Genomic DNA, 22,942 nt, shown 5'->3' with positions numbered 1-22,942 from the left:
CCCGCCCTGAATATCACATTGTCGGATGATGAGATTTCTCTGGGAGGCCAGCCAGAGCAGAGATCTCATTTGTAGTGAGGACTCTAGAAATATACACAGAACATGAGACATATCCATTAAAATGTCTTATCTTGATGACCCTAGTACATTCTTCTATGGCGTAGGAGTTGTGAAAAGCTATTACTCAGCTATTGTTTGAGGCCCAGTAAATTTGGACCAGTGTATTTGGTCATGAAGCTTATTGTAATAAATTGAACAATGTGACCTTAGTTGGGATGTTTCCAAGGATTCTGGGCCAAGCAGAGTTCTTCAGACTTAAGAATATAACTTCTTATTGGTGTCTCTTAGCCTGTTAACCATTCTGATGCACTTGACATCATATCTTACTGGACCCTCCCAGTCCTCTGTGAGGATAGTCTTGTTTTCCTGAAGCGGGTTCCAAGAGGCTAAATAAATTGCCAAAGACATGCAGAGCTGGGATTTAGAGCCAGATATTTGGCTCTAAACCAACCAACAAATACACCAAGAGAGGAAATAGGGATGGACAGTTATTTGGAGAGAGCTATGCCCTTCAAAGACTCCTAGGAACACATCTCTAGTTAAGTAAGTTGGGATTATGACTCCTAGTGAGGGAGAAAACACCATAGGGAACCATGAAGTGCCTTAGGAAAAGGGAGTTGGAACCTATTACAGCATTTGGGTTTTGGTTGGGTCATTAAGGGGAGGGCCTAAGCAAACGGTGTGCTCTACCTTGGACATTTGTCAGAAAGGGGGGACAATTGTGTGTATACATTTTTTTCATAGAATAGAGACTAGCAAGAGAATGGAGCTGTAATTAGTAACCTTGTGGCAATCACTTATTTTAGTCAAAGGAGGGTATGTTTGGTATTTTGCAGGTGGCACCGTGACCTTGTATTTGTGCTTGGACAAAACTGGGAAGTGGACTTGTACTTTGCCTCATTTTGTGTGACCTTATCTGAGGTTCTGAGGTGGGGATTGTGTGAGATTACATCCGGTAGGATTGTTTACATCTACAGGCCTAGGTGTGAGTGCAGCCTAGTTTCCGAATGTCAGGGCTGCTCTTGTTTTCTTTTTCCGCAGGAACTCAGAGTAGAAGCCACTAGAAAGTAGGACATGATGGCACCCTTTCTCTTTAACCCCAAGATTTGGCTATTTGTCAAAGGTTGTGTGTGTGTGTGTGTGTGTGTGTGTGTGTGTGTGTATTGAGAGTTGAGAGTTGGCTGTGGGCAGGATTGCTTGGAGGAGGGTTCTGGGAATTGCATTTATCAGAAATGTTGCCTTTTTCCAAGATGTTTGTGCATCTCATCAGACGAGCCACTCAAGCCTTCTAAAAATGTCACACATGAAAGCAAACTCCGTAGCATACAACTAGCCTTTGCTGGGTTTCTTTTTTGATTCAGCCTCAGGCATAGAAGGTGATAAGGATCTGAGTGTGGTGAAGCAGAAAACACAAAGGAAAGGAAATATTAGATATAGGAGGAGAAAGACCCTGGTTCACTCGATAGAGATAAGAAAGTAGCTGAGTTTCCAGTTCCTCAGCCACAGCCCGCCTGTCACGGAGGGGTGGGGGTGGGTGGGGGGTTGAGAGGAGATTGGATTTTCAAACTCACAGGACCAGTGAGTTTCTCTTCTTTATCAGTAGCCGGGAAGCACCTCATCTACGGCTTAGAATTGGAGCAATGTCTGTGTATTCGAACTCATGTAGGAGAAGAAGTCCTAGAGCTTACAAACCTGAACAGTATGTTGTTTTTTTTAATTAAAAAATAATTTGGAAAAAAAATAATTTGGAAAAAAAATTTGGTGGGGGAAGATTTTTTTTTATTATTATTTGATAGAAAGAGCACAAACAGTGGGAGCAGCAGGCAGAGGGAGAGGGAGAAGCAGGCCCCCCCAGGGAGCAGGGCTCCCGACGCGGGGCTCCATCCCAGGACCCTGAGATCACGACCTGAGCAGAAGGCGGATGTTTAACCGACTGAGCCACGCAGGTGCCCCTCTTTCTAGAAAAGATTTATATATTTATTTTGGGGGGTGAGGAGGAAGAGGGAGAGAGAGCATCCCAAGCAGCCCCCCATCCCTCTGCTAAGCCCAAAGCCCAAAGGGACCGGCCCCCCGTTGAGCGCAGGCCAGGCTGATTCCAAGGCCTCCCACCCCCATCCCCATGGGAGCTGAAACCAGGAGCCGGTCACCTAATGACCGAGCCACCCAGGTGCCCCTGAGCAGCAGGCCTTCTGCTGTGTACACAGCCCGCCAGGAGCCTGAGGGGCAACCTGGGAGGAATCAGCCAACCAAGAGAGTGTGATGAGCCATCTGGCATTGCAACCAAGTAAAACCTGCCCCAGAGTCAGCCTGCCCCCTTTCTGGTGTTGGGTAGTAATTGTTCTTTGTGCACCTGACAAGCAGGCCCATGGGCTGTTGGAGAAGTGGCAATTTCTCAAGATGGTTTTGTCTGGGTGGGTCTTGAGCCCAGCAACCTCGCCAGCTCCCCGGAGCCAGCCATTCCTGCACTCCTTCCACAACCTGGTCTGCTGGGGCTGGATGTGGCTTTGGTGAGGCTGGACCTGGACCTCACCCTGAACGGTGGTTTGAGTCCCGCTGTGAGCCCCACTTTCAGTCCCAGAGGCCAGAAGGAAAAAGGGGAAGGCTGGGCTTCCATGGAAAGTGGAGATGGATGGAAGTAGGACCTGCGTGGAGTGGAAATTGCCCTGAGGTTAAACTCAAGACCGCCGGGGCAGAAGGCACAGGAGTGGTGAACGGCAGGCCTGGGCTTGTCTCGGCTGAAAGCTGTTCACCCCAAGGGTCGGTGACCTAGACATAGTGGGTACTTGGGTTTGGGACCTTATTTGGGTTTCAGAGGAATAAAACCTGTGAAATTTGCACCTTCTCTCCAGGTAAGGCTGAGGTCCCAGATAGGAAGATAGCTGCAGAGGGGGCAAGGGGCACTAACTGCCTGTTCTCTTTCTAGTTACTACTTGGTAAAGAAGGCAGGAGGTAAGATTTAGAGAGCAGCAGGGGGGCCATCTGGCCCCACGATAACCCTTTCCTGCTCCCACTGCTGCCTTGAATTCCACTAACCAGAGATCAGTTTTCAATTATCCATGAAAAATCCACAGAGAAGATTAAGAGAGTGGAAACTAGTTGCCACTCACCCGTTAGTATGAATTAGTCTGCACAAAGCCTTTCCCTTAACCTAGCTGAGATCAAATCACAAGGAGAATGGACTCGTGTGGGTAGATTTGTGGAGCACTCAGGAAACCGGGGCGATGGGGGGTGGAGTCAGGAGAAGACTTGGGGGCAGAATTTGCTCAGCCAGCAGAGCCCTTGAGGCACTGGAAAATCTGGTTAGCAGTGGAAGAAAAAGGTGTCAGAACACATGGGAGAGGCATTTCAAAGCTTTGTCCAGAGTAAGCTCCTTCCTCTCTTTCTCTCTTCTAGAAGACCTTGGAGAGAACCTTCTCCATTAAGTGCAGGTGTCATTTATCCTGACACCCCACACGCTCTCCTGGGGACAAAGTGGGGCAACGGAGGGGCAAGCTGGTTAAGTGTCAGGACAGGAGCCTTTGGCCCCCTATTCTGGGATTTAGGGACGGGCTGTGCTGCCCCAGCTTTACCAGCAGGTGCATGGCAGGGGTGCGCCCGCACCCCACTCCTCCCTTGTGCCTCCCTACACCCGGGCTCAGCCTAACTCCCCAGAACCTGGTCAGGGTGTGGGATCGGGGCACTCCTTGTGACTGAGTTGGCTGTGAGTAGGACCCTGAAGAAAACATACATTTCCTTCACAAGGGGACATAGTTCAGTGGTTGGAAGTTCCAGAGGCTTCCACTGCAGGAGGAAAAGGGCTGAGGAGCTGTAGCTCCATCACCACTACTGGGCTACATGCAGGAGTGAAAAGTAAAAGTAAATTTAGAAGTTCCAACCATTTAGCCATACAGCAGGGTTACAGGGCATCCAGCAGGAAGCCTCACCCGGTTGCATTTCCCCCTCCTAAACTTTCATTCTAATGAGCCCAAAAGGCTCTTCTGTTAAAACACTCATTTTGATACTCTTGTATGTGACCAATTATGCCATCGGTAAAAACAAAAGAGAGTGAACATATTGAAAGCCCTCTTTATTTGTAAGACCAGACAAATACTGAATTATAAGAATTTCTTTCAGGACCACAGATGGAAACATAGTTCAGAAGAGAAATATTTCGACAGTAACAGAAATCACCATAGATCACGTCGCTTCTCTCCAGCTTGCTGGTCCCCTGTTGGAAAGGTGTTTCAAGTGGAGACCGCTAACTATATGACAGGCCCGACTCTGTCCCCAGAAGTCCACATCTAGTTCATGGGACAACACACATGTCACCCTGCCGTGTCCGAGACGAAGTTTCAACCACCAGTAACTCAAGGTCAGACATCGTCCTGGAGAACAACGGGGTCCTCGAGTGGCTTTAAGGGGTCACTTGTGTCTGTGTGATGGGAGCCACCCTAGAGCAAAGGCCAAAGATTTTTCTCAGCAACTTTTTCCTTAGTTTTCTCACCTGGGCAAGATGGAGATAAATGAAACCCTTTGCACGTCTCTTGGAAAGCAGGGTACAGTGCATGCAAGTTTGCTGTCCAAGTGCAGACTTGGGGTGTCAGGCGCTCGCAGTGATAACAGGGTTCTGGTGGATGGCTCCATGCCCCCGTGTTAAAAATAAGCAGAGCTGGAGGTAGTTACTGACTTTCTCAGGTCTTTCCTACTGTCTATAAGAATGTTGCAGAAGCCTCGACGAGGCTGAGAACACTAGTGAGAATTTGGAGAGGCTGAGCGCCCAGGGGAGCCAGACCCAGTGAGGAGGCCGCCTGGGCACAGGGGTGGGCCTGCAGGAGGGCGGTGGGTGGTCACGCCGTGCTCTTAATATTCAATTCTGCTCCAGTAGAACATGGTACCCAGGAGAACCCAAAACTAGAAAACAAAGGGGGAAAAATAAGGAATTATTTTAGAAACATCACATACTTGGGGGAAAAAAGGATGTTGGGTTCACTCGGGCTTAGATGATGCCGAAGTTTTAAGAGTCGCCTTAAGAAGCCTCATGGGGCAGAGGTCACCATCCTGCCACTCAGGGATCACATCCCATTCCTCACTTTCCTGCCCCAATCTGCCCTAGAATTAATTACCTGGCTGCTGGAGTTGCGCCTCCCAGTCTGCGCTAAGCCAGCCCCATGGGGAAGTTCTTTCTTCTTCCCATCAGGGCTAATGACCTTCCAGGGTGTTCCTAATTCTTGTATGGGCCACTTGGAGGTACAGGTTTCTTGCTTTCTAGTGCCGAACCTCTCCTCCCACAGGACTCCCTCTTTTCCCCAAAATGCTCATGACCTAGAAGAGCAGCTCCTGAAGAATGCCATGGAACTCAAGGTATTTGACTCAGGCAAGGGGTTAGAGTATCTGGGTTCTGTGGCACCTCTGCCACCCGCTCCCTGCATCTGGAGAGTCATGATGGTATTATTCTTCACCTACCCCAGAGTTAGATGCTGGAATGAGAAAGAAATACCATTACCACTAACGTCTGGTGTTTTTTGACAATTTTCTATACAACAGGCACTGTTCTGGGGCTACCCATATAACAACCCTGAATGCTTCCTGAACCCTATGAACACACCAAGGCACAGAGAAGGTAAGGAGCTTGTATCCACGGAGACTGGCTGCCTACCCAACTGTTGTGGGGATTTCATGCTAAAAGGATTGGATACGTTGCCTTGCCCAGAGCAGGTCTTCAATACATGGAGTTCCTTTTGCTTCCCTCTTTGGAATTTCAGAGAGACTTGCTAAATTCAGAGTCTGTTTGATGCTTGTGGAAATGTCCAGGGTTTCCACTGGTCTGGAGTTCTAAGATCCATAGGGGCCTTTCAACATTATCCCACAGTTCCTGCCAGCATGGCACTAATAGAAACTTCACTGTTACCATTTTCCATTCATTTGACAAACTGTCAGACACTTGCTAGGTGTTCTGCTAGGGCCCCAGGGGTACAGAGGGCAGCTGGCTCCCAGTGGTGGAGCGACAGTGACAGGACAGGTGTGTGCAGGGTGTTGTGGGAGTTCCTGAGGGCAGGTGAGGGACCGCAGAAGACCTCTCAAGGGAGTTCATTTTCCCTTCCTTCCTGCCTCACTCAGCTTCTCACCCCAAACCCAGCATTCCCTAAAGTGTCGTGGGCATACACCTAAGGGACCCTTGCAGGTGTCCACGATGTTAAGACCATTTGCATAATAATATTGAGACTCTATTTGCCCTTTTTACTGTTTTCCACATTTGTGCTGATGGTGCAAAGACAGTGGAAGGTAAAACAGCTGGCGTCTTGGCAGGATTCAAGGCAGAGGCACTAAACTGTGTTAGTAGTTAGTGTACTCACTGCTATGTACTTGCAGTCCAAAAAAAAAAGAGTAGGTTAAAAGATTTAGAGTTTTAGAATTTTGGGGTTGTTTTTGATGAAGCAGTAAGAATTACCCATTTTATTAAATGTTTACCTTTGAATATACATGGTTTTTATTATTTTTATTTTTATTTTTTTTAAAGATTTTATTTATTTATTCATAGAGACAGAGAGATACACACACACACAGGCAGAGGGAGAAGCAGGCACCATGCAGGAGCCCGACGTGGGACTCGATCCCGGGTCCCCAGAATCACACCCTGGGCTGCAGGCAGCGCTAAACCACTGCACCACCGGGGCTGCCCCTATACACGGTTTTTAAAAAAAGATTTATTTATTGGGGCACCTGGGTGGCTCAGTCAGTTAAGTGTCTGCCTTTGGCTCAGGTCATGATCCTGAGGTCCTGGGTTCCAGCCCCATGTTGGGCTCCTTGCTCAGTGGGAAGACAGCTTCTCCCTCTCCCTCTGCTCCTCTCCCCAGCTCGTGCACATGCTGTCTCTCTGTCATTCTTTCTCTCAAATAAATAAATAAAATATTTTAAAAAGAGATTATTAGAGACAGAGAGCGTACGCTCATGTGCATGCGGGGTAGGGGGTGCAGACGGAAAGACAGAGAGAATATCAAGCAGACTCCCCCCAGCAGAGCAGGGGGGTAAAGGGGGAGGTTGCAGGGGAGAGGGCAGGGGGAGCCCAGCATGGAACTCGATCTCATGACCCTAAAATCATGACCTGAGCCGCAATCAGGAGTCAAACACCTAACCCACTGTGCCACCCAGGTGCCCCTGAATATACATCTTTTTCATATTCTTGCAACAGAAAATATGCGTAAAGCAGTTGCATACTGAAATCTGATGGTTGGCTTAAGGAGAGGCAGTTGTATGACTGTTTAAGTTGTGTAGTGAACTAGCCATTTTATCATGAAACACGATTTTTGAATAAATAAATAAAATCTTAAAAAAAAACGATTTTTACTTGAAAAAAAAAAAGACTAACAGATACGCTATGGTTATTCAGATTGGGTGTCTGGCTGGCATTTTCTCAAAAATTTACAAAGCGAGCATGTCACTTCGAGGAAAACAACTGACAATATCTGTTGCCAGTGATAAATTTGGGCGCACAGGCAAAAATCAGGCAACGTGTGTTTCTGCCATGATGGGCTGAGAGCATCCCCGTGATTGAGGTCCTTTCCAATGTGGCAATAGCAACAGATGTGATTTCCTGGTAGGGCGTAAAGAATTCAGTCCACATTTGGAAGATCACATAACACAGTGAACCAATATTTTCCCAAATGACCAATGCATGATGTTATAGAATCATGAATGGGTAAAAAGATTTATGCAAACTGCAAGACAAGCCAAGGTGAATATATTTTAATAGAATAGATTCTGAAAAGCTTGTTGTCATAGTTTTAGATTCCACATTTTAAGAAACTACTAGTTGTCAAGTTTTGTATAGTGCCAAAGGAGAATGATCACAATTATCTTTAGATAAGGCTATCCAAACATTCCTGGTTTTCTTCCAACTACCTATCAGTGTGGGGATGGATTTTTTCAAATCCTTCAACCTAAGCAACGTACTACAACAGATTAAGTGAAGAAGCAAATATGAGGACCAGCTGTCTTCTATTAAAATCAGATACATCTATTAAAATCAGAAGATACCCTTAAAAACGTAAAACAATGCTACTTTTCTCACTTTTTTTTTCAAAATGTTTTAGAAAATAGTCACTTTTTTCTACACAAATATATTGTTAATGGTAACATGTAATTAGTTTATTATCGTTATTTTAAATGAATTAGTATTTTTTAAAATTCTGGGTTAATTTCCAATAGGGTAAATACAAATAGATATAGCCCCCATAAATAAATAAAAGCTTGTTGGAGTCCTCAATAATTCTTGAGAGTATAAAGGGGTTCTTAAACCAAAAGTTTAGAACTGCTTCCCGAATGTAATTGCTTTTAATCCTGACAGCAAATTTAGAATCATAAGGGAAAAAAAGTTTTTTTTTTTAAATGCCTAGGTCCTGCCCCTGGATCCATTGAATCAGAATCTCAGAGGTTGGGGCCCATCCAGGCATGTTTTCTTTGCTCCAAGCTTCCTCAGGAAGTGGTATCTAACCACTTAGATATCCTTGGTATCTAACCATAATGAATTGAGGAATTAATGAGATCTGGAGAGCTGGAACAGCAGCAAGTGCTCCCCCATCGAGGAGTGGATCTGCACCCCTTCCCCTCCAGCGGATACAAATGCTCCACCTGCCAGTGGGATCCAGCGTCCTTGGTCGGTGCCAGCAGCTTCCTGACTAAGCCCTCAGGTCTGAGGTTTTGTTTCCAGACTGTCTAGTGTGGTTGGGCTAACCAGGGGCGAGCTAACCAGCTCTCTCCTTTTCATGTGCAGGGAGATACTCACAGTCCAGCAGAGAATGGCAAATCCAAACCAGGCGACCCCCCAGGCGTGTCGGTTCATAGGTCCAGAGATCAGTTCATAGCAGCCCTGGGGGAGTCGGTGATCCCACACGGGGGTGAGAGGAACCAGAGAAAAAGATGTTAAGAGATGGGTAGAAAGCACATTTCTATCTGGATCGATACTGTTCCAAAGTCCAGTTTCACATACTATTTCCACATCCCTGTGGACTGCCACACGCTAACGGGGCTTTGCTGAGAGACTAGAAATAATGCTGTCCAACAACTACTCTGTATCACAGTATTTTGTGTCTTTATCACTCAGTCTAACAAAGGTGCTGCTATTTTAGGCTAACATTTTTTCATATTGAATAGGTGGGCAAAAAAAAAAAGTATTCTTTTTTTTAAATTGTAGTATAAAGTACAATATAAAGTATTCCTAATAAAATCTGAGTATTTTTCTCTCCCTAAAGATTTTTTTTGGTGTTTTTTTTTGTTTGTTTGTTTTGTTTTTTGTTTTTTGTTTTTTGTTTTTTTTAAGGGCAGATTTACTTTTTTATTTGTCCGTTCTTAAGGAAAAGTGCTTCTGGTCCATGAATCTCAGAGGGTTTGTTTTTTTAACCACTAAAGGAAGCCCTGTTTCACACGTCCTAAATTCTCATTTGCTATCATATTTCAACATATCTTTACTGGATTCTAGTGAGATCTTGAGAAGCCACAGTGTGCATGCAAGTGATTCATTTTTTATTTTATTTTTATTTTATTTATTTATTTTTTAAATATACTTCTCCTGTATATTTTTTTTTTTTTTATGATAGTCACAGAGAGAGAGAGAGAGAGGCAGAGACACAGGCAGAGGGAGAAGCAGGCTCCATGCACCGGGAGCCTGATGTGGGATTCGATCCCGGGTCTCCAGGATCGCGCCCTGGGCCAAAGGCAGGCGCCAAACCGCTGCGCCACCCAGGGATCCCTTATTTTATTTTTTTAAAAGATTTTTTATTTATTCATGAGAGACACAGGGACACAGGCAGAGGGAGAAGCAGGCTCCCCACAAGGAGCCTGCTGTGGGACTTGATCCCAGGACCCCGGGATCATGACCTGAATCCAAGGCAGAGGCTCAACCACTGAGCCACACAGGCATCCCTGATTCATTTTTTTATTAATCAAATTATTCATTCATGCATGCCATAATCCTGTGAGTTTTTATATGTGGCACACTCTGTTCCAGTCGCCATGCAGAGTGCTGGAGAAACACACGCACGTGGGGTTAGAGCTGCCCTCTGAGTGACCTGAGCTGAAGCCTGGGAGAAGTCTAGGAAATGCAGCAGCCGGTGGTTCTGTGGACCACTGAGGTCCAGAGGGAAATGTCCTTAAAAGGCTGACCTGGACGGTTAGGCCTGCCCAGTGGCTGCAGGTGACCACTTAGGGTTCCATCTTTTCTGACCCAGCTCAGGCCCTTGTTAACCCACTTACAAACCCTGCCTTTGCTAAGCCTTTATTTCTCCCTCATGTACTCTCCTCTGTCTATGTTATAGGCATCTCCATTCATCTACGTGCTCAAGTAAGAAATTTTCAAATTATCTTTAACTGTTCTTCTCTTATCCAACACCAAATACTTAGGCAAAACCTTTTGGATCTACTTTAAAATATCTCAAATCCAGGGGTGCCTGGGTGGCTTCTTGGCTGAGCATCTGCCTTCAGCTCAGGTCATGATCTTGGGGTCCTGGGATCGAGTCCCATATCGGGTTCCCCACAGGGAGTCTGCTTCTCCCTCTGCCTGTGTCTCTGCCTCTCTCTGTGTCTCTCATGAATAAACAAATAAATCTTAAAAAATATATATATAAATAAATAAATCTTGAAATATATATAAATAATAATATTAATAATAAATATAATAATATATATTAAATCCAAACACTTATTACTTCCTGCTCACCTTGGTCCACTGTGGTCTCCTTCCAGGATTACTACAACAGCCTCTTACCTGGTCTCCTTGGGTCCTGAGTCCACTGTTGGCATCCTATTTATTTATACAGTGTCAGAGGGATGCTTGTCAAACATAAATTGGATCACTTCAAATCCCTGCTCAAAAGAAATGGCTTTCTGCCACTCTTACAATGAAATTCTGAGTTCTCACGCTGGCCTACGGGGCCCTCTCAGATGCGGCTCTGCCTCCCTCTCTGACCCCCGCTTCCTCTACCAAAGGCTGCTTCCCTATGAAGCTAATGAGCTTAAGCTTCAGGGCTGCTTACTCACAAGCCCATTTCAAGGCCCTGTACCTAATTTTGTATACATATTTTTCATTGTTTTTCCTAAGAGTGATCTTTCCCTACTGATTGAAGCCCTACAAAATCTAAAGTATCCTTGCCGTCTTCTTTCTTTTTTTAAAAAATTATTTATTTGAAAGAGAGAGAGCACGAGCACAAGCTGGGGAGAGAGGCAGAGGGAGAGGGAGAAGCAGACCCCCGCTGAGCAGGGAGCCCCACACGGGCTCAATCCCAGGACCCCGAGATCATGACCTGAGCTGAACACAGACACTTAACTGACCGAGCCACCCAGGTGCCCCATCTACTCTTCACTCATTCTGACCTTGCCATGCTGACGTCCTTTAATGTTCTATAAAAAGCTAAGAACGCTCCCCTTTGGGGCCTTTGCACTTGCTGCTTCCTTTGCTCAGAACTCTGTTCTCCGATCTTTAAGGGAGCATATCATTTCCTCACTTAATTCAGAACTCTGCAAATATTATCCCCACAAAGCCTTCCCTTAGCCTTATAGAAAACACCACTCTTTCCCCTGGTCTTTCCCAGTATGCTTTCTCTGCTTTACTTCTTGCTCGTGGCATTTATCACCACCTGGAGTTTGTCATGTATTTGTTTGGTAGCTTGTTTGGTCTCTCTCTCCTCTGCTACAGCACAAGTCGTGGGCAGGGATCTTATTGTGCTCATTGCTGAATCTCTGGAACCCAGCACAAGTGCTCGGTACAAAGTAGGCACCTAATAAACACTGATAGAATGGATGGAGCAGGATATGAAGTCATGATTACAACAGTATCATTTGTGACACAGTAGCTCACAAACACTCCTCTATCCAACACTCACTGATCCTCCTGCCAATCCTGGGAGGTGAGGTGGTTGTTTGTCTTAATATGTATAAGAACCCACTTATGTCAGGTGCCAGACCCTGGGCTGGGGGCTCAGCGGTGACCAGACAAACATGGGTATTGTTCTCATGGAAATCACAGACAAAACCCCAGTTTTTTCACCTCTTCTAATTTAGTTCCTTATCATGATGCTTTTATTTTTTTATTTTTAATTAATTAATTAATTAATATTAATTAATTTGCTTTTTAAAAAATCATTGTAACAGTCCATCCCTTGATCTCCTTAGTTCTGTGATAATGTTCTTGAGGTACCATAATCAGAATTTGCACATAGCATTTCTGCGGCAGATGGACCATGAGTAAGAATACAAATATCTGCCTCTGACATGCTATGTGAAATTCTGGTTAGTTTTTTCCCCCCACACTTATGATGATATCCCTGATTTTGTTAGCCTTCATTTGTGCAACGTAGATTTCGAAAAGCTACAACATGGATAGGAAAGAGTCATTCCCCTCTTCAATCACCCACCCACCCACCCAACATTTCTCAGTGTCTGCTCTGAGCCAGGCAGGAGGTGTGAAGTACTGAAGATCCAGAATTGAGTAATGCATGGTCCTCAAGGAGACTCAGAAAAAATAGACTTGGGAGCAAATACTTACACAATGGCTCAAGGTGTCAACTGCCATAAAGTATATGAAGGTGGCATATTTTCCTTGGGGGAAAAAGGTCTGCTATAGGAGGATTACCAGGACCTAGAACTCAGAAAGAGCAGTGGTGTGTGGGAATCTGGGGGCCAGGAGAGGGAGAAGTGGAAAGGACTAGTAGATAAGAGATCATGTTGAGGGGGAAGAATGAGAGATTGAGACAATGGTAGCATGGGGAGCTGGAGACAGAGAGGAATTTCAAGCACAGGACTTGACAGGGGAGTAGGGTTGCATGATGGTAAGTTTGTAGTTGTGGTGTATTTGGTGGGTAGAGGAGGTAAAAATGTTTAGGATAGGCGAGGCCAAGGAACCCTACGGGAGGAGGTGGGAAGGGTTATCAAAACTCATGTGGAGGTCCCTCGCTACTAGAACATTACATGTCTGGGACACCTGGGTCACTCAGTGATTGAGTGTCTGCTTTTGGCTCAGGGCGTGATCCTGGGGTCCTGGGCTCCGGTCCCATATCGGGCTCCTTGCATGGCGCCTGCTTCCCCTGTCTCTGCCTCTCTGTGTGTCTCTCACGAATAAATGAATAAAATCTTCAAAAAAAAAAAAAAAAGAAAAAGAACATTGCATGTCCTAGGGAGATACACTGACTATCTGACTATCTGAGAGCAAATTGTCCCTTTCACAGAGATGATACGGTTTATATGCAATCCAATCCAATCAAGACACGTTTGTGTGGGCCCGTGCCAAGGTTGAAATACTGAAAGCATTTATTACTCCTGAGAGTGGTCATTATATTGCATATTGTGATTATAAGGAATGAATTTAATTTTTAGAGCAGCTTGAATGTAACTGATTAAAATGACACCAAAACAATGTTGCTGAAAAGCTAAATAAGGATTGTTCTGAAGGACTCTGCAAAATAATCTGTATCACTCCCATGTCCTCTTCTGGATTAATGCAACCAATCCGAGTCCAGGTACCCTTCCAGATATGGCACGATGATCAGCTCTTCAGTGTCTTTCATTCTGAAAGTGCACTGTGTACTATGTGCTATCAGACTAAGGAGTCTGACATTTCTCAATATTTAATGAATTGGCACACAACCAGCTTTCCTCAAAGCAGAAACTTGCAGAGCAGCGTAAGCATTTCAGAGGCTGACTACAAGTATATGAGAATTCTCATCAGGCTTTTTGGGAATATTTCCAAGTTTTTTCTTGGCTTACAATCTGGGCTCCAGAGCCAGACTGCTTGAATTTGAATCCTGATGCAACTATTTACTAGCTGAGTGACCTTGGGCAAGGTACTTCTTATAACTCAGTTCTTCATCCATAAAATAATCATCCTGGCACCTACCTTTGAACATTAAATGAGTTAATATATGGATGGCACTTGGATTAGTATCTGGCTTTAGTAAGTACTCAATAAATGTTAGTTTTCATGATCATTCTATCTTTCTCATCAGGCTGGAAACACTTTCTCAGAAACCATCTGTATGTAAAGTGCCTCTACCCAAATCATCAACTTAATATTTTATTAAAACTATCTTATATTGCCACTGAATAATGAAAGTGGTTATATAATTACTGCATTTGCCATCAGCAATCGCCATTGCCTTGGCACTAGCAAAACATTGTTTTTGTATACACCTCTTCTGATTTACATGTTGCAAAAATAGAACAAATCTGTGTTTAACGGCAATAGTTTTTGAAATGCCAATTCTATTGTACAAATAGTTTGCATTTAAACAAAGTCGGACTTCACTGTTGCAATTCTCATGTTCTGTTAGTTTTATTAAAATGTAGATTCTCCTTGATCAGCCTGAGATTAGCATTCACATTTTACTCACAGGGAAGGGAATAGTTGACACGGAGGTTTAGGAAAAAGGATGTGGAATCTACTACCTATAGTTAATAGGTATAATAGACTAGATTGCCTATAGTATTTCCCTCATATAGAGCAGAAATCCTGCTGGCAGGTCTTGGGCAGAGAGGACTCACCTGCTTGTGATAGTAACCAGGCACTCCTAGCTTGCAGGCTTCCAGGTTGAGAGGTTCTTGAAGATTATTCATCACACAGCACTGACGAGGCCATGGGTAGTCGGCATCGTTGTTCTCAGTCCGGAAGGCAGACGTATATTTCTGCCAGTCTGATGGACCGTTTACCCCACAGCAGTGGTCCTGTCAGCAGAGGAGAGATACAAAATTCTCTTCCATGCTCCTTGCTAGAGCCATCAACGTAGCAACTGAGATTTCATGGAGAAAGAAGATATGGAAAGTGTACCTTATCTTACGTTTACTAAAATTCCCCAAACAAGGGCTGAGAGTATTGATAACCTTTTAGAGCTTACAAAGTGCTCCAACATTTGTTACTTTACTAGCCACTAATGAGCTCTTTAGCCTCTGATGAGTTCAACTCCCTACTATGCTTCATTTGCCTTCACTGTAAAACATGGCCTTGTTTCCTTCACGCAGTCCGTGGTCCTCGGAGTTCCTCTGAGGATTAAATTAGCTAATGTGCCTGACCTTTCTAGTACCGTGTCTGCCCATGGTAAACCCTTAATTATTATTAATACTAATATCTTGATACAACAATGTGAGGGAGGTATGATTATTCTCATAGGACACATAAGCAAACTGAGAATCAGAAAATTACAATTTTTAGTGACAAAGAAGTGATGAGTAATTCTTGTTTTACATTTCTGCACTTTTAACATTTTCTAGAGTACTCATGTATTACTTTTATAATGGGAGAAAATACACTGGGAAAAAAAAAAAAACCAAAACCTGGTGGCAAACAGCTATGCCTCTACATAGGAGAGGAAGATCAAGGAACACATACCTAATATCCTTACACTCTGGATAGAGTTGAGGTTAGGGAATAAAACATACTTCATATCACGTTCCTTCCTTTGTAGAAATTCTGCTAAAATGTTTCAGAGGAAGAAATTAAAACTACAGGCCCCTCTCCACTTTCAGAATAAATTACTTTCAAACAAACTTGATGATAAATCAGCTGGCTTTAAGGCATATCCTACTTTGCCACTGGATTATGGAAAATATCTTGCAAAGGAAAATAATTATCCTGTATTTGACCTGAGCCTTTTGGGGGGAAATGGTCAAGTTCAGACTGGGGTTTTAAAAGTTGGTAAGGAGGTTTTTCAAATGTGTGGGGATTTGCATTTTCATTTGAAGAGCTTAGTACTTGCTAACAGAGTGGAAAAAGTACGTGACCTATAGTCAGAAGAATGATAGAAAGTAAAACAGTGACCAATGATTGGGAGGTCCTACTGGGGTAAAAAGAATGATTGGAATGAGAATATTCAGGTAAATGAAGGAAGTGACAGAGGATAGAGGGTAAGGAGACATCAAAAACGGGTCAGAGGCTATAAGAGAGTTTGCTGATGATGTACTGTGAGCCAGTGGAGGGGGAGGGGAGGCAGGGGTCAGTGTGAGAGTTGGGTCAGATTAGGAGGGATAGAAATTTGTATACATAAGGCAGTATAGGGGCAGTAGTGGATATTCTGAAAGACTTGGATTTTTGATGACATTTAAGGTACACTTGCATATAAGGGATAATGGCCAGTTAGACAAAAGTGGGCTATCAAGTCAAGTCATAGCCCATGGTCCTTGGCAGGACTAGCCCATAGGTTCTAAATAAGCAAAATAGGCAATAATTGCCATTTGCGTTCACTGTGGTGTGGAGGAAGCAAACATTTTCTTTCAATGTAAGTGATGCTTGAGTTCCAAGAGGGAGGGTGTGTGATTTATCTAAATTTCTTAACAACGTCATTATCCCTAAATGGAAGTTAATCAACGTCATCACTCAAAAATAAAATATAGACTTAGGAGTCCCACTGAGTGATGTGCACACAAGAGGAATAGATAAGATAAATAAATGAACTGGCCTATGTCCAATCTCTTTTTCTTTCTTTCCTTTCTTTTCTTTCTTTCTTTCTTTCTTTCTTTCTTTCTTTCTTTCTTTCTTTCTTTCTTTCTTTCTTTCTTTCTTTCTTTCTTTCTTTTTTTAGAGAGAGCCTATGTGAGCAGGAGGAGAGAGGCAAAGGGAGAGGGAGAAGAAGAGAGAGGATCTTAAGTAGGCTCCACGCCTAGCCCGACACAAGGCTTGATCTCATGACCTTGAGATCATGACCTGAGCTGAAATCACAAGTCAGATGCTTAACCCACTGAGCCACCCAGACAGGTGCCCCAGTCCAATCTCTTTTTAAAGGAAACCACCCTAGAGGTGGTGGTCCTCACTCTTTGTATTTACTCCCAACCATACCTTCCCTCTGGATACTGGTCTAGGTATAGAATGCTATGACCCCAAGACTGCAGGCATTACCTGGAGCATGAGTCTGTCCCAGGTCTTGGTGACTCCATTATTTTTCCATTGGTCATCATTGTTTGGAGGGCTACTGTTTTGGTACCTCTCCAGCATCTGCTTCAGGAAGAGGTTGGGTGTGAACTATGGTGGGAAGAGACAACAAAAGGAGAGTTAGCACACTCTCCCCAAGGAAGCCAAGTGATTTGCTCAGCCTGTTGCTAGGGGCACTGAACATTGTCTCCTGGAGCAAAACTTCTCAGAGGCACCAAAAGGGACGGGGTGGGTGTGAGGGTGCTCTGGATGGCTGAAGTCCCCATGAAGGAAGAAGGACACCTCCGCCCTCCCTCCCATCATCTTCAAAGAAATCCCAGTGAGACCAAGGTGGACAGGCATTTTAGGCTTAGGCTAGGAAATGGAGAAAAGGAGAGAAAGCAGGATGCTGAATTGAGAGGAAGTCTTAGATGTGGTGGATGACATCATCCTATTGCAGGGTCAGTGGCCACAGTGCAGTGGGAAGAGCACAGCAGTGTATGCTTGGGCCCGGAGCGTCGCTCTGCCTGGATTCAGCATTCTTTTCTTTTCTTTTCTTTTCTTTCTTTTCTTTTCTTTTCTTTTCTTTTCTTTTCTTTCTTTCTTTTCTTTTCTTTTCTTTTCTTTTTTTCTTTTCTTTTCTTCTTTTCTCTCTTTTCTTTTCTTTCTTTTCTTTTCTTCTTTCTTTCTTTCTTTCTTTCTTTCTTTCTTTCTTTCTTCTCTTTTATTAAGAGATTTTATTTATTTATTCATGAGAGACACAGAGAGAGGCAGAGACACAGGCAGAGGGAGAAGCAGGCTCCCTGTGGGAAGCCCGATGCGGGATTCAATCCCAGGACCCCAGGCTCATGCCCTGAGCCAGAGGCAGACGCTCAACCGCTGAGCCACCCAGGTGTCCCTCAGGGCTCTTTTCTTTCACTTACCAACTGTGTAACCTCAGACAAGTTACCTCACCTTTCTAAGCATCATTTCTTTACCTGTAAAGTGACCATAGTGATAATACCTATTTCATAGAGTTATTATGAGGATTAAGTAAAGTTATATATGATATTAATGCACATATTAGAGTGGCTGTACAGACTGAGGGCCTAATACATGTCAGCTATTACGTTGTTATAATGATAATGATGACTTACATGATCATTTTTGCTCTGTGCTTTTTGCAATTGTACTCACAAAGTCTCGTTGTGTGGCTGCTGTGATACAAGACGCCACTTCAAAGCCATATACTATAAACATCAGAATGAAATACTGGAAGGGAAACAAATGGGAAAAAAAGAATTACATTTATCTCCAAAAAAGAGAATTTAAAAAAGATAATTGTTATAGTCTTTCAGCATATTCATCTAAGTATAGCCATCTAGTCATTAATGAAATTATTCAACAAACACTCATTGATCAGCTGTTTGGAGCAGGACTTGGTGCTAGGTGCTAATCAGCCCAATTCCCTCCTTATGCCCAGAGAACAAACGACTACTGAATACAGAGCTTTCTCAGTCCTGTATCCTACATTTCTGTTTTGAATGAGAAAAACAAATCAAGAGAATGAACTGATGTGTGTATGTGTGTTTGTTCAATGGCTGGCAAGAGAGTCTTGGTGGATCAGACACTATAGAGAGCTCCATAAATTCCTTCTCACTGAGGGAAATTTTCTTTATAGTTTACTGAAAATTTAGAATTACAGAGGCCAGAAAAAAATAAACCAGATCGTGTTTAATATCCATTGTCCCTCCTGATAAGGGTCCAGTCTCACTAGAGTGGAGTGGATCCTGGTACACTGCCTTTCACCAGCACTCTTCTCTCAGGCCCCAGCCTTCCAGGTACGGGTCAGGCGAGTGGAACAGACCTCACTGTGTTGCTGCTGCTGCTGTGTGTGTGTGTGTGTGTGTGTGTGTGTGTGTCCACACTCACACATGGGCACACACGCTTTTGCATGGTGCCTCCCCACCATACTGCTTCTATTTATGACTGAAAGATATCTGAACGTCAAGTTGCCTCTGAATCTGGGATGAGGACTATTTGTGAGGGTCTGTCTTTGCTTTTCTGGACCCTGCATGTTCACTTTTGTTCCCTGGATTCTTCTAGGGGGGCGTTGCAGTCAGTGTCCATGGGGGAGGGCAAGGAAACCTGTTCTCTCTCCAGGGCAGGGATGGCCCCCTGAGCAGGACCCTCTCCTGCCCTAACTACTCAGCTACTACTCAGAGAAAGGCTTCGGCTAGGGAGTTAGCAGCAGGAGCATCTCCAGAGGCCTCATAACACTTGCTGCCTTGTTTTTTGTTAAGAGCTTTGCTGGTTGGGGGTACCTGCCTGACTCAGTCGGTAGAGCGTGTGGCTCTTGATCTTGGGGTTGTGAGTTCGAGGCTCATGTTGGCTGTAGAAATTACTTAGAAATAAAATCCTTAAAAGAAAAAAAGAGCTTTTTTAATACTCTCATGATTATATTTTGCACATTTAAATGAACAGACAAATGGATTATTTTCCTCCTTGAGGAGGACATTATTTATACTGTCACCATAATATTCATTTCTTTAAGTTGACAAATCTAATTATCCATCCTGATTTTGTCCTTTTATCTATCCACTTGTATCCATGGGAACATGAGAATTTCTCTTAAAAAGGGAAAAAATTGAAAATATAGATTTTTCCCATTTGGTAGCCTGTCATTCTTTTTGCCTCTTCTATGCTCTTTTTAAAGGAAACATTTTACATTGCTTTCAACACTCTTACCTAAAAGTGTGAGAAATATCACAGCTTTATTCCTTTGTAAAAAAGTTGAAAGGATTTTGTTCAACAAAGTATTTTGTTGAACTTTCTAGCAGACATAAATATATAAAAATACATTAAACATAAATACATCAAATCTTTTGATAGCTGAAATGTTATAGAAAAAAAAGCTTAGTGCATGGGTTTTTAGTATCTATATGACACTTATGACAACTTTTTCACACTGAAAAAAAGGGCTTTGATGGCTCCTCTTCAAGGGGCTGGGAAACCCCTTAAGGACACTCCAGAAAGGAGGCGCTGAGGATGCAGGGTTTTTCCCCACCAGCCCCTGGGCAGCTGCCCTGCTCCTTCTCTTTGCAGGACACGGTGAAGAATGTTCCCTCCTGGCTTTGTCAGGTATACATGGCTGCCCTAGGTGAGACCAGGATGCAGGTAAAACTTGTCTCTGGGGATACCTGCCCCTCCTCTCCCTTTCCCTGCATTCTTTACCCACCTGAACAAGTAAGTGGGTGCTTTTGTCCCAGAACAAACTCATGCTAAAGCAATCAGAGAATGTAAATGTTCTGCATTCCCTGGGTGTCAGGGCAAAGTTTAGATCACAGGAAAAGTAAACCAACAAGCACTTTAAGTTGCTGGGCTTGATCTATAAAGATGTAACTCAAGTCCTGCAGCACTTGGGTAGGAGAGTTATTTCAGGGTGGGGGGTGGGGGGTTTCCATCACAGTGTGAGGAAAAAACCACTGTTCTGAGCATGGGGGCCAAGAATCGAAGTCTAGACCCAATTCCAAGGGTTCTTAGCTTTGCTGGTAGCAAATTTGCTTCCATCTATGAAGCCGGGACATGACCTTGCTGTCTGTGGCTTAGGGCTGAAGCCTCTGCGGCTGCGTAGTGTTAGAGGCTCCCCAGGCAGGTGGGGCCAATGCTGTGCTCTATAGTGCTGCGTGTCAAGGTTTTCTAGGGTCCCTGAAGAGTAGAGTGAATACAAAATATGGGAAACGCAGGTCATTATACAAAATCATCAGCCTTGAGCTCAAAAATGTCTGAAAATGCTCATGCTGTCTCTTAAAAATGCACACATATTTTGCATTTTACATCCAAAGATATGAATGACTGATTGGTATTAAAATAATACTTTAAACTCCTTATTGTCAAGAGAAAAAAGCCTAATGATCATGTTCTCACGCTGTCTCTCCTTTGACCTATGTAGCTTCTGGCTGTACCTGCTGGATGCATGCAGATACCAGGTGGAGAAGCACAGATCTGAAAAATTCTCAACAGGATCACCCCCATGTTTCTCCTCTGTGGGTTCTCTGTACTGGAATCTTCTGGACTTGCAATGGTGGAGGGCATCCTTACCCCCACATGGACAAGCTTCACTGCAGGAGAGTCTTTTGCGCCTTCTCACCCCCACCTGGCTCTCTCTGTTCCCACCTACCCCACTGTAAGCCAAATCACTGCGCTCAGGGAAGAAGAAACAGTCCACCAAAATTGGTCCAGGAGCAACTGTAGAGAGTTTTAAGGTCTCACCGCCAAAAGGATTTTCCTGCTGGACTTCATGATGCCTACAATGCCTAGAACAGACAGGCAAAAGAGGCAGATGCCCACAAACATGCCGATCCAGGCCGCCCCGTAGATGTCATCGTTGTCGGTGGCTTCAAGCAGCGGGTACAGGCTGTGCTGGTCGGATACAAAGAAGATGCACTCTGCCATCAGGGCGATGCCGCACATCTGGGGGCAGAGGGCGTTTGTCAGGCTGGGGGGCAGGAGAGAAGCATCGGGAGAAGGATGCAGAAGGGTGGGAAGGGGGTTATGAGAGAGACTAATTCCGTCCCTGCAGAGGCTCAAAGTGATGGACTTAAACTCATCACCAGGACATCAAACAGCTCATACCATCCTATTAATACATTGCATGCTTCCTCCCACAAGTCACTCCCTTATTGCTGTTTGGGAAAAGACCCAGGCAATTTCAGACCATCTAGAGTCCTTGGGGGCATGAAGCACAAGCAACATCTTGTGGGGAGATCACCTCCCACTCTCCCACTGCCTTTCACCCAAATTCCTGGATTATAGTATTTAACCCATTCTTGGTCATGCTCATTGGTGCCAGAGAGGCATTGAGTATTAGAGCTGGAAGGAACCTTGGTGGTTATCTTTCTCACCCCTTGCATTTTATAGACCAGGGACGTTGGCCTTGAAAGCCGATGACTTGTCCAGAGTCACATGGACTTGGAGGCAGGCTGGGCCCAGAGCCAGCGATCCTGGCTCTCAAGTGCTCTGTCAGCATGCCACACCCACACAGTGTGGCCTCTGAGCCACTCTCACATCCTGGTATTGCCTTCTGTGTGATAAGGACAAGTAAATGCAAACATTTATCCCCAACAGGCTTAATAGAACAGTTCCACGGAAATCAAACTGAGGTGAAGTAGGAAAGAAACACCACAGCCTGTGTGTGGTGGGAATGTTTGGACACTGACCACGGTTGACCTGGCTTCTTTCAGATTTTTGTGTCTTAAGGTTGGGAGGGAAAGATCCATTCTTTTTTAAAATCATGGTCTTTCAACATATTGCACAGTTCCACATGATAGTTTATATAATCAAGTTCTAGCTAACATATTTTACTATCACATTCCCTGAAAAAAGAAAAGAGAGAGGAAGCCAGTAATTATATCATTATTTTCCTTTAAACTTTCAAAAGTGAGAGTTTAAAGGAAAAATAAATAATAATCCAAATAATAAAAAATAATCCCCAAACCATGATTTCAGAAAGAACTTCCTGAAAAATACTTGTTACTTACACCAACAATCACATTTCCAAAAATCAGCAGGCCCTGGAAGCAACGAACAGTGGAGTCATCTTTGGCCATCTTCAGGATTTCCCACAAGCTGAAGACACAATGGAGAACATTACAACTGAATCGGACCAGGTGACAAATGCCGCTCCAAGTTCCCGGATATGCCTACCTCACACCTATCACGTATCACCTTCTTGTGTTCCGAAGCATCCAAACCAAAGTCAGGCAATCATTTAGCAAGGGAGGGAATTTGGTTACTAAGCTCTCGAATCACTGGCATTTTTTTTAAAGCCTTTATTTATTTATTCATGAGAGACACAGAGAGGCAGAGACACAGGCAGAGGGAGAAGCAGGCTCCTTGCAGGGAGATGGATGCAGGACTTGATTCCAGGACCCCAGGATCACGACCTGAGCTGAAGGCAGATGCTCAGTCAATGGCCACCCAGGTGGATTTGAGATACTTTAAAGTAGACCCAAAAGGTTTTGCTTAAGTATTTGGTGTTGG

General features: G+C 44.2%; 1 protein-coding gene and 1 long non-coding RNA gene across 2 annotated transcripts in view; one reads left to right on the top strand and one right to left on the bottom strand.

Annotated features, from left to right (window-relative positions):
* Window positions 1-4,111: 4,111 nt before the first annotated feature.
* UPK1B (uroplakin 1B) overlaps window positions 4,112-22,942 on the bottom strand; it is a 29,669-nt gene continuing 10,838 nt past the window's right edge. The window contains exons 2-8 of the mRNA XM_025476728.3: window positions 22,441-22,528; window positions 21,173-21,373; window positions 18,098-18,172; window positions 16,910-17,032; window positions 14,566-14,745; window positions 8,822-8,905; window positions 4,112-4,950 (exon numbers count right to left, since the gene is read on the bottom strand). Coding sequence (XP_025332513.1) covers window positions 4,900-4,950; window positions 8,822-8,905; window positions 14,566-14,745; window positions 16,910-17,032; window positions 18,098-18,172; window positions 21,173-21,373; window positions 22,441-22,509 — 783 coding nt within the window. The 5' untranslated portion in view covers window positions 22,510-22,528 and the 3' untranslated portion in view covers window positions 4,112-4,899. The remainder of the gene's footprint in view (window positions 4,951-8,821; window positions 8,906-14,565; window positions 14,746-16,909; window positions 17,033-18,097; window positions 18,173-21,172; window positions 21,374-22,440; window positions 22,529-22,942) is intronic.
* On the top strand, window positions 5,336-20,326 carry LOC125754222 (uncharacterized). The gene is made up of 3 exons (XR_007407883.1): window positions 5,336-5,400; window positions 5,584-5,659; window positions 20,006-20,326. It is a non-coding gene; the product is annotated as an uncharacterized LOC125754222 (long non-coding RNA).

This window comes from Canis lupus, chromosome 33, assembly GCF_003254725.2.
Source record: "Canis lupus dingo isolate Sandy chromosome 33, ASM325472v2, whole genome shotgun sequence".
Lineage (NCBI taxonomy): Eukaryota > Metazoa > Chordata > Mammalia > Carnivora > Canidae > Canis > Canis lupus.
The sequence above is the reverse complement of the archived record's forward strand: the minus strand, read 5'-3'. Positions and strand labels throughout refer to the sequence as shown.